The following is a 12,144-nucleotide window of genomic DNA, read 5'->3' as shown; positions in this document are numbered from 1 at the left end:
TCGAGTATGTCAGTGGTGTCAAGTACCTTTCAGTTATTAAAATACAGGTTTTGAAAACCATCTGTTCACTTGTTTACAGGAACCCTGGACCCTAGTTCTCCATACACTATGGTGTCACCAAGTGGACGAGCTGGGAACTGGCCAGGGTCTCCTCAAGTGTCCGGCCCCTCACCAGCAACACGCATGCCTGGAATGTCACCAGCCAACCCATCACTACATTCTCCAGTACCAGATGCTTCTCATTCCCCTCGAGCTGGAACAAGTGAGCAGCATCACCATTTTTGTATCTGTTTTAGTCTAACCTCCACATGATGTCCTGTTTTTTTTTTTTTCCATCCTCACATTTGAAAGCTGTGACCTGCTTGTTAAATGGAGATACTTAATAACTTAAACTTTAATCCACTTAGTAAATTGGTTAACGGTAGTTAATTTGCACAGTTAAAGCAAAATGTAAGAGAGGGAAATGTCTCCTCCAGAAGTCTTATGAGGTGAGCCCCAGTGCTTCTGTTATATCTACTAGCTTAGCTGCAAAACTAGACCTTGAGGGACACCTCAAGTTAACTGACAAGGTTGTACAAATTAACACAGAACAGAATTGTGCACATATGTTAGTTAGCTTTGCCAGGTAACGTTTAATGACTTAGAACAGCAATCTTACATTAGCTCACCATTCCATAGGTTGGTGACTTAGGCTAAGCCAAATTGGGTGATTTTTCCAGGCTCTGCTTTGCTCACTAGTATATTTATCGTCAGCTCCTGCGTGGGCTGAGGCCTGGCTGGTGTAAAATGGCCCCAGGTGGCATGACTTCCTCAGCTCCCTGTGGTCTCTTACTTGATCGAAGGCTTGTTCACCTGATGGCTGGGCAGGGTTCCAAGAACGTGAGTGGAATCCTAGGTTTGCAGCTGGCTCCACGTCACTTCCCCTGCATTCTTTTAAGTCACAGCAAGTCACATGGCCAGCCCAGGTTCCAGGAAGAGAAATGGGCTCCGTCTCTCAAAGGGCTTGCTACAAAGTCACTTTGCAAGGAACCCAGCTATAGGGAGAGGAATCCTGGCCATTTTGCTAACAGGAAGCTAACATAGGATTGTTAGCCACAAGGAATAAGGAAAACAGTATGGATTGCTTTAGAGTAGCAAAGATTTATGATAAAAGCAAAACAGAACAGTGGGACCGTGTGTATTTGTGAATAAAATGACATGTTTTCCTTCCCAAAAGGTTCCCAGACTTTGCCAACAAACATGCCTCCACCTCGTAAACTACCTCAGCGCTCCTGGGCAGCCTCCATACCTACCATCCTCACTCACAGTGCCTTGAACATTTTACTGCTGCCCTCTCCAACACCAGGCCTTGTGCCTGGCCTGGCAGGTAGTTATCTTTGTTCTCCGCTTGAGAGATTCCTTGGATCGGTCATCATGAGACGGCACCTTCAAAGAATTATTCAACAAGAAACGGTATGGGTACCTAGTGAACTCCTCAGTGATGGTTGTCGAAGGATGGTGCTAATAAATTGCCCCCACGGAACAGCATTTGAACTAAAATGATGTTCCCTCACTTCCTTTAGCTAGCTTGTTGGAATTGTGCTTTCCACACTGCTCTAGCATTAAAAATGGACCCCGCTGTTTCCTTTTCCGTTCTTACGTTACATGTTCCTGCATTTTATAGTTTCCTGTGCTATGGCTGACAGGCCCAGAGATAGGTCCTACAGCGTCCCCACAGTGTCATGGGACAAATGCTCCCAGAATCTGCCTTTGCAGAGAGTAGCGTACAAGCAGCTGTTGGCCTTCTGGAATCCTCTTACAGGCAGGCTGACTTTGAATCGGATTCTCCATTAAAATAAAATTATTTATGATCACAAGGTTCATGAACAGCTGAATTGATATAGAAAAAGTCAGAAAAAGACTTATGTCCTGTGGTGATATCCTCAGGAAATAGTTCCGAGTTGATAGCCCTGGTTCTAGAGTCTGACTATCTGGGTTTGTACCCAGTCCATGCCACCAGCTAGTACAAGCTTTGGCAAATCCCTTTACCTTTTTGATAATGGTAGATAATAGTATTTACCTAACTCATAACAATTGTGGGAGTTTGAGGTGTTTCTTATAAAGCCCTTAGCGTAATGTCTTGGTATTATTCAGTACATACTATTTATAACTCTAGATACATGTATGTGTTAATGAGGTAGAATGGCAAATGTTTAAAATATCTGCTCCGTGGATGGCACAAGCTATTCTGCAACCTTTATATTTAGATTTGAAAATAATAGAGTTCTTAACATAAATTGAATGAATTAGCATTTTAAAAAATTATTATGAGACCTGTGATCTACCCTTTTTCTGCCACTTAGAAGCCACATAAGCTTTCAGGCATTAGAACCTCATTTTGCTCATCTGCATAATTAATATGTTATGATCGAGCAGGGGTCAATAAACTACTGGCCCCGGTTGGGAGAGAGGAGCAAGTCCTACCCACCCCCTGTTTGTAAATGAAGTTTTACTGGAATGTAGTCACATATATTAATTTACGTATTGTTGATGGCAGCTTTCAACTCTGATGGCATCATTGAGTAGTTGTGACAGAGACCATGTAGCCTAAAATATTTATTCTCCATTACTTTACAGAAAAATTTCCAGCTATAAGGTCCCAACTCAGATCCAACATTTTGTAATGGTGCTCTTTATTCTTTTCTTCTACTGTGCCATTTTTTAAAAACTTGTGGAAAATTTTAATCATATATGCAAGTTGAGAGTAGAATAGTATAAGAGAATATAATGAACTTCTATGTTCTCATCACCTGCCTTCAACAGTGAATTCCTGTCAGTCTTGTTTCTTCTATAGTTCCTTCTCCCGTATGGTTTGACAGCAAGTCCCAGACCTCATTTCATCCATAAAGACAGTTTCTTTATCATCAGATAGCTAGTTGGTGTCCAGATTTCCCAAGTTATCACGGTGTTTACAGTCTAAAGAAGTAACCAAACAAGTTTATGTCTCTCTGAAACTGGAGACTCCCCCTCCATCTCTTCTCACAGTTTATTTGTTGAAGCAGCCTTATCTGTTGCTGTGTCAAGTTCCTCACAGTCTGGATTTTGCTGATTGCATCCCTTTGGAATTCTTTAACATGTCCTTTTGACCCTCACATTTCTATAATATTGGTCTACCCTACAAATCTAACTCCTGAATTGTAGCTCAAGTTTGTTACTTTACGAGAATATTCCGTAGGTTGTGTTATGTTCTTCCTTCGAGAGACACCTATAGTTCCTTCTTTGGGATGTTAGCAATTGATGGTTCTCGGGGCCTAGATATTTTTGATTGGGAGCAGGTATCAACTTTTAGTTTTCCCTCTGAAACAGTTCTGTTTTCATTTCCTCTTTGTCTTACATACTAACTTGATGCACCCTTCATGTTTTGCAGCTGCAGCTGATAAATTCCAACGAACCTGGAGTGATCATGTTTAAAACTGATGCCCTGAAATGCAGAGTAGCCCTTAGTCCGAAAACCAACCAAACACTTCAGCTAAAAGTAACACCTGAAAATGCAGGACAGTGGAAACCCGATGAACTTCAAGTTTTGGAGAAGTTCTTTGAAACAAGAGTATGTGTTCCTTAATGCATAGTTTTAATACAGGCATACCTCGTTTTATTGCACTTTATCTTATTTTGCTTCACAGATACTGGTTTTTGTTTTTGTTTTTAAAAAATTGAAGGTTTGTGGCAACCCTGCATGAAGCAAGTCCATCAGGGCCATTTTCCTACCAGCATTTGCTCACTTCATGTCTCCTTGTCACATTTTGGTACTTCTCGTAAAATTTCCAACTTTTTCTTTATTATGGTGACCGATGATTGTGATTCACTGACAGCTCAGGTGGTAGTTAGTGTTTTTTAGCAATAAAGAATTTTTTAAGAGGGGTACATTGTTTTAGACATAATACCATTACACACTTAATAGACTACAGTATGATGTGAATAAACACGACTTTTATATGTACTGGGGAAGCTGAAAACTCACTCAACTCACTTTATTGCAATACTTGCTTTATTGGGGTGGGCTGGAACTGAACTCACATCTCCAAGGTATGCCTGTATCATCAACAAAAAGAAGAGTCAAAGTAGAATGTGGAGTAACTTGCTTTATTCATCCCTGTAGGTTGCAGGACCGCCGTTTAAAGCCAATACATTAATAGCCTTCACCAAGCTGTTAGGAGCTCCTACACACATCCTCAGGGACTGTGTGCATATTATGAAGCTAGAGCTGGTAAGTTAGAGTGACGCGCATACTTCTATATATAACAAGGACTGTCTGAAGAGGTTGAAGTTGGTGGGAGCAGTGTTTATTGGTTTTCACCTATTTATGTACTTCTATTTTTCTCTTACACTCTTCTTATTTTTTGAGATTTTATTTATCTTTGAATAGGTAACACAGCCCTTCTGTATCTTTTGAATTGAGATCAAGATGTGATACAGGGGAAATTTCCTATCTATCCCTGTCCAGCTGTCTAGTCTCCCTCCCCACAGGCAACGCAAGTTACCAGTGGCTTACCTCTTAAAAAAGCAAATACATTTAATTCACTCTTCTGCTCCTAGATACTGAAATGATGCTCCTGTGGTTTCTTTTAGTACTGTTATGGATTTGTTTTTTAAAATTCTTTAAATTTTTGATCCATTTAAAATATACCTTGGTGTCAAATGTGAGGGGTGGATCTGGCTTTTTCAGATGCCCCCAATTCCCCTAATGTCATTTATCAAAAAATCTGTCCTCCCTGGGGAGATGAATTTCTCTTCTTTTCTGTGAAAGTATACAGTTATATAGATGGAATCCAGGTGGCAGCTGATTATATTTTTCCAAGCTTACAGGACTTGCATTCAAATGTTTACAGTATTGCTTTGAGTAATTCCAAATACCTCACTCCTTTTTCCAGTTGGTGTTTTACTGTTAATATTGGGGACAGCAGTGTTCCTTTGCTGATAGTCTCAACATTTGGCTTCTGCTCTAGTAGCATGTAGGAACCATTATTTATATCAAAAAGATACCCATTTGAATTTTTGAAGGAATAAGTATTCATGTGGCGAAAACAACAACAACCAAAAAGGCACCAGTGGGGGCGCCTGGGTAGCGCAGTCAGTTAAATGGCTGGCTCTTGATTTTGCCTCAGGTCTCCATCTCAGGACCCTGGCACTGAGCTGTGCCTCAGGCTCTGCACTCAGCAGGGAGTCTGCTTCCAGATTCTCTCTCTCTCTCTGCCCTTCCCCCTGCTCATGAGCATTCTTTCTCCAAACTACATAAATAAATCTTTAAAAAAAGGCAAAAACACCAGTGAACACAGTTTGAAATTATTAACACAATTTGACAAGTGCGTTTTAGAGAAGGAGCTGGGACTGAGGCTGGGACGTCTAGGTGGCATCAGTTAAGAAGGGCCTTGAATACCAGGTCTTGGTCCTGGTAGGGTAAGGGAAAGGAACAACATGTGTCACTGCATGTTGCTAAACATTTGTGACCTCGATTAGAACCATGCTCAAGGACATTCTTCTGGCAGTGGTGGATGGTGGAACTGGGAGAGGCAGCCACCGGAAGGGACCATTAGGGGCCACGAGAGGAAATCACCAGTCCTGGAGCTTGGTTGCATCTGTCAAAGTAGAGAAGTGGGAACGGATGACAGAGACACCAAGGAAGCAGAATCCATAGGCCTTGGGAATTAAAGGAGCGGGAGGGAAGGAAAGGGGAACACGTCACACAGGTCTGGAGTTGACTTTGCATGTAGGAACGTCACATATGCATTATCTTTGAAATAATGCAGGCTGTTATCTTTATGTTCTGTTAATAATAGATTGTATAAAATAAGATCCTAACCTTTCAGACTCCTATACTAGAGTGTAATTTTAAATGTTCATATGACTTTATCATGATTTCAAAAACAGTTTCCTGACCAGGCAACACAGCTAAAATGGAACGTCCAGTTTTGCCTGACGATCCCTCCCAGCGCACCGCCCATTGCACCCCCTGGGACGCCTGCTGTGGTGCTGAAATCCAAAATGCTATTTTTTGTAAGTACTACCCGATTGTGTGTGAGTGTGTGTGTGCACGCACGCACAAGTGCAGAGCCCCTGAGGAAAAAGCCATGCGAGGATAATAGAACAACTCTGGGATTACTTCAGAGTTAACTGTCACTGTGAACACAGGCTCAAATTCCTTAATTGTCAACTTAGACGTGATGTACTCCCGATTCTTCCAATAATAACAGAAACATATTGAGCTAGATAATTGTGTGGCATGGTTGCATCTTAACCATAATATTCAATCGTTTGTCACTTTTCTTGTCATCTCTAGTTTTCTTATGTCCAAGGTATCTTAATTTGATAGAGTAAATAATACCTGATAAATGGAGGCAAATGTTTTATTTTCTTACTACGTTTTTATTCTTTTTGTATGTGTTGTGTGTCTTCAGCTTCAACTAACTCAGAAAACGTCGGTCCCTCCCCAAGAACCTGTTAGTATTATAGTTCCAATCATTTATGACATGGCTTCAGGTACAACCCAACAGGCAGACATTCCCAGACAGCAGAACTCTTCTGTTGCTGCTCCCATGATGGTCAGCAACATTCTGAAGAGGTTTGCAGAGATGAACCCACCACGACAAGGTACATGACCAGTAGATGATATTTTATTGCATATATGTTATAAAAGTTCTTTTGAGAGATTCCTCCTCCTTTCCTCTGCTCCCACCTTACCCCCCCCCCCCCCGCAATCCTAGTAATAGAGCACTGATTGCTGTGGCCCTCTTAATGTCTGCCTGTCGCTTTCTTCCTTTCTCACTGGTTCTTCATTTTTGTCCATGTCTCTGCTGCCTGGACCTCATTTTTGTTAGTGATTTACTATTGGGACTGACCCAGTTGCTAATGCCAGAAGCTTGTATTTCTAGCACACATTGCCACAGAGCCGTAGGTTAGGACGATAGACTTTTTCATGGCTGTGAATTCCTGCCCTACCATCGATACCTGCCACTCTGTACATCACCAGTTAAAATGCATGTTGGTTTCTCATATTTCATGGTTCGATCATGAATAGAATATTATCATTCAAAGTTCTGTATCTTCTAAATGTTTTGTGAAGAATAAAAGCTGATACAAATGGCATCACTGCTTTTTGGGCTTCTTAATAAGTGTCAGGCGGGTGCAAGTGAACCTTTTCACCAAGTGCACAATGAAGCTCTCAGACAACATTTTCGAGGAACCCTGGATGGTTCTGGCAGGTAAACCAGGTCCCTTCCACACTGTGGTAGCTTACACGGAACACACAACTCCTAGCAGTGGTGAATGTTTGGTCACAAAAAGAGCACTTTTCTTCCATTTTGCTTGTTGCTAATTTTAAGGAAATTAAATTTCAATTAAAATTTGCTTATTTCTACTATTAAGGAAGTCCTCTAGCTTTCTGCTTAGGATGTATGATAACAGAATTACATTTTTAAATGAGGGAAAGTTGTTCTCTGAAACATTTTTTAGGTACCACAGTGTTAAAATTTTACTAGAACAGGAATCACGGGAGAAATTGTTTTTTGTTATTTATTTCTCCATATTGTATATACGTAGGTAAGTTTTCACTCACATAGAGTTTACAAGGAATGCACTGGGCAGTAGAGAAGGGTACGCTTCCTTTGCTGTAAGACTTCTTCCACTTCTTACAATTTTCTGCTTTCATCCTTTGACTTATCTCTTCTTTCAGCTACAAATAGGTCCTTCAGAAACAAAGTTTAAAGTTAAAAGAATTTTCAAAGTAGCAGTCCAGTAGAACTTTGATGATAAGACCATTTCTTCACAAGCAGATGATTATCATTACTGTGTCTTGTGGAATTTACAGTTAAAAGGAAAGAATGTTTTGATCCTCTTGGGATCAGACACATTTTTCTACCTATCAATAATGAAAATGTGTTTTTAAAAAAGGAAAAAGAAGGATATAACTTTTCCTTTTATTTGAGAAATTGTTGGGATGTTTTGGGAGTGTTTTTCTTTACCTTTTTTAGTCTTTTTTTTTTTTAATGTCTACCTTAGATTGGGCAAGCCTGGGGTTTCATTTTTTTCTCTGTACCAGTTGGAGGGAAGCTTGCAGTAACTTGCACAGGGTCACTGCATGTCCCGCCCTTTGCCAGAAGGCCATTCTTCCATTGAGGCCTCCCGTTCTCTCACTGTAGCGTTAGGCCATGCGCCAGGAAAGGGACCCAGCTTTTGGTTAATATTATTTACAGCTGGTTTGGGTTTATTATATTTAAGTCTATGTAATGTTCATAAGAAGTACGAGGCAGGGTCTCTGGTTTCTTTGAGCAAAGGGGAAATTGAAAGGATGAGTCATTAGCCTCCCCCCACCTGCCCGCCCTGAACAAGTCTTGTTTTTGGATTGTCGGTGTGCCATATACTTCAGCGTCCCCTCCCCGCCCCCCCTGTACCTGTTACTTCCTCCCCTTCCAGTGAAGTGCTTTTAAGAATCACTCTCTTTTCATTAACTGATATAAATGTTGAACTCCAGAAGTTGATCATTTCCTTTACGTTTAAGAAAAATCCAAAATGTGTCATAGAACTGCACTGCCCAATATAACTGTCACTAGCCAGATGTGGCTATTTAAATTCAAGCTAGCTAAAATTAACTAAAATTTAAAATTCAGTTTCTCAGGCACACTAGCTACATGACAGGTACTCAGGAGCCACGGTGCACATATGGAGTATTTCCATCAGCACAGAAAGTTCTGTTGGACAGTACGATCATAGGCATTTTTACCTGGCCTTTAAAGCAACTTTAGAAGGACATCTTGCTGTTGTAACTGATGCATAAATCTAAACTCGATCTTTTCATTAGATTCAGAATGCATAAACAAACTCTCAGTAGCATTGAAATCCAATTTTAAAGGCTTATCCAATGCTCCAGTGTTTCAGTGGAGAAACTCAAGGCATTTCTCCTTAAATTCAAACCTAACTTGGACTTGCCCAGAATTTCCTAAGAAGAAAAACAAACAAAACCAGAACCAAGTATCATAACACCGAAGCTCAATCCCCTGTAGCCTGTGCAGTTAAAGTTTAGTCTTTTATTTTGACCCTTGAAGTACTTGCTAATTTTAGTTTTAATTATCCCTACCCCCACCAGTGTGTTGACAGCATCTTTCCTGTATTGCGAATAGCTAATGACCATTTTTCTCTGTTGCAGGTGAATGCACAATATTTGCAGCTGTTCGTGATTTAATGGCTAATCTTACACTGCCCCCTGGTGGGCGTCCATAGACACTATTGTTTTTAAACCAGGAAGGCTGACAAATGAGACAAAACAGCAAAAAAAAAAAAAAAAAATTTAGCCTTCAGTTTAAAAAAGGACTTTTTTGACTTTAAGAGCTAAATATTCTAAACTGGCAAAAATTTTCAGGGTGCACTTCTTTCATCAAAAAGACCATCAATCTTTTTTGTATAGTCAACTTGTATAGTGTGTTTAAATGGGACACATTTCAAGCTAGGTAAAACATCGGTGTCCGCTTGCCAGTAATAGATTTAATATTCTGTTTTATACTATAAAGTTATGGAAATGCCAAACTTGTTTATTTAATTGTTTTCTTATGTTTTGGGTGTAATAGTCCTTTTTTTGGTTTTTGTTTTGTTTTTTAAGGCAGGTCTGTCATTTTTGAATACTGTAAAACTGTGATAAACTTTATATTGAAGCTGTATTTTAATATGCCCGCTTTGAGTCCTTACATGAAAATGTTCTAGGAGTTGTTACAAACACATCCCAAGGAAGCAATATTTAATAAAACTAGGTTTAAAAAAAACAAAACAAAACAAACAGTGACACTCACTTGTGTGTATATCAGCTCTGTAGACTTCTCCTGGCCTCCCTTCATCTTTCACCTGGTGGAGTCAATAATTAATTTCTAATGATAATGTCGGAAATTTGACCAAAAACATCTTCTTTGTTTCAAGATTAATTTATTTTCTTCAGACATTCCTAACTTGATTGGTGGTGAATGTTTAGCACTGTAGTTGTCTTTTAGTGTAGGATTCGAGTAAAAAACAAGGTGAACCCGTCTTTGAGAAGAGACAGCGGGTAGTTCGTATTGATCAAGGATCTCAGATACTGCAATCATTCTCATCCATTGAAGATACGGAAACTTTTCTGTTAGGCAAATTTAGTTTACAGGATACTTCTGCATACAGCATGAATTAGGAAACCTAGAACTTGAGTGTTCCACCCTTGCATGAAATTTCTGTGACATTTCTTTATCTTGCTTAACTTCTCCGCCCTTGCCTTCCCCACCACGCTTGGGGTTGTTCTAAACAATCCTAACTTAATTCATTGTCAACAAAATGGTAAAGTGTTTCGCTTGGAAGAAACCTGGTTACAGTGCCCTCACTTTGAAGAATCCAAGATTCGGTGCCCGTCCAGGGTCAAGTGGAGTTTCTGGTACTGACACATCTCAGCAGAGTTTCTTTTTGGAGCACCGTGCTGTCTCTCCCGGGAGTCAGGGACTTTTTTAAGTTTCAAAGAATGTGATTAGAAGAGAAGCAAAGGTCTTCTGGTGACCTAATGTTATTTGGGAAAGTTTTTTATGTGATAATACTGTACTGAGTTATTTGGTCACAGGAATATTGGCTCTCCAGTAAATTGTAGACGCTCTAATTCCACTTTAAGATGATTTGAGCTTCTGTTAACTATCAACTACCAAATTCTAATTTCAGGCATCTCACTGCAGCTATGTTGTATCTGTTCTCAACTTCGCTTGATTCTCCATTCATTTCTGGTCAGAGTACAGGCCTTCTTTGCCTTTCTTCGTTGTCTTATTTCTACCTTTATCCCCTGCTTCTCGCTCAGCTCTACCACTGTTTAGGAACAGGTTACTGGACTTTATCCTTCCTTTAACTTACCTTTTATCCTTCGGTTTTCAGTTCTCCTTAAAATGGGAATCACATCAGTTTGGCAATCTAACATGTCTTTATCAAGGGTCAGCCCTTTTCTGTTGGGAGCTGAGTCCTTTCTTTCATGTAGAAATCTACATGTATATACAAGAAATGTATTTTTATCAGCAGGATAATATTGTCTCAAATTTTATGAAAAGAGCAAACTTTTCAGGTATTCTTTTTAAGTGTGGTTTTGAAACGTTAATTGTATTTTTTAAACACGATGCATTCAGTGGACACTTTTTTCCTGATTATAACTCGTCTCTGAATGCCTCGTGCAAATCAAAATAGGATTCAGTGAGCAGAATTTGCTTTCGATGCGTAAGAATAAACCCATGAATATGAATTTTGATATGTTTGGTACTTGGAATTGAAATATACTTTATTAAAGCTTGAAAACACTAGCATTCAAATCTTAGGTTTCAGCATAAACCATGTCTTTTGCCTCTTTTGTTACCCAGGTTCAATCAAAGGGACTGGATGCCCATAGTAGTTTTTTTTCTGATAGGTAGTTGGGGTCTTAACTTTGAAAGTGTTTTCAATGTAATTTTAGTAATTTCGGTAATAAAATTTATACAAGTTTCAGAGAACTACCAACTCTCTCTAGTTAATTTGCATGGAGACATTTTGGACTGTAGTCTGGCTTAGCATTATTTTGATCTCGAAAGAAGAAATTGGTCCTGATTTGCCAGCTTCTTTTTTTCATTTGCTGAAATGCTGTTTCAGAATGTATAGAAGTACTTTCGGAATTAGGAAGAAAGCAAAAAATTCAACAGAACATAATCAAGTTACTAATAACAGGGGCCAAACCTTATGTATGAAAGTTAAATATGAGCTAGTGCAAGCTGAAACTAAAATACATGTGATTTGAATTTAAATACCAGTAATAACTGTTGCAGTTAATTCAGGAACTCATTCAGCCACAGGATACTAACCGTTTGTTAGTCATTCTGTGGACCATGATTAATTTGATAACTTCAAGAAGTATAATTTTGCTACTTTAACTTCAGAACCCAGTTTCTACATAAAAAAGTTTCTTTCATGATTTTTCCCTCAAAGAACTACCTATTATGTTTTACTTAAATATTTATTAACCCAAGTTCTTGATATAAAAATCAATATACAGAAAATTTTTAAGAGAACTTACCAGGAAACTTAAAGGACAGAAAGGAAAAACGTTAATGCATATTTCATTATTTCTTGGGAAATTTCCTCTTTCATTTGGTTTGA

At 39.2% G+C, this 12,144-nt stretch overlaps 1 protein-coding gene across 2 annotated transcripts in view; it reads left to right on the top strand.

The window, feature by feature from the left end:
* Nucleotides 1–11,321, top strand: part of MED14 (mediator complex subunit 14) — a 67,186-nt gene extending 55,865 nt beyond the window's left edge. Inside the window, exons 25-31 of one of the 2 annotated variants that reach the window (XM_032842503.1) lie at nt 80–262; nt 1,217–1,452; nt 3,407–3,586; nt 4,139–4,246; nt 5,908–6,033; nt 6,435–6,627; nt 9,179–11,321. In XM_032842503.1, the coding sequence (XP_032698394.1) occupies nt 80–262; nt 1,217–1,452; nt 3,407–3,586; nt 4,139–4,246; nt 5,908–6,033; nt 6,435–6,627; nt 9,179–9,252 (1,100 nt within the window). In that variant the 3' untranslated portion in view covers nt 9,253–11,321. The remainder of the gene's footprint in view (nt 1–79; nt 263–1,216; nt 1,453–3,406; nt 3,587–4,138; nt 4,247–5,907; nt 6,034–6,434; nt 6,628–9,178) is intronic. The other variant, XM_032842504.1, reaches the window with a different exon arrangement.
* The last annotated feature ends 823 nt before the right edge of the window (nt 11,322–12,144 follow it).

Source organism: Lontra canadensis, unplaced genomic scaffold (genome assembly GCF_010015895.1).
Source record: "Lontra canadensis isolate GAN:19392208 unplaced genomic scaffold, GSC_riverotter_1.0 scaffold131, whole genome shotgun sequence".
Taxonomy (NCBI): Eukaryota; Metazoa; Chordata; class Mammalia; order Carnivora; family Mustelidae; genus Lontra; species Lontra canadensis.
This window is presented reverse-complemented; position numbering and strand designations above follow the sequence as displayed.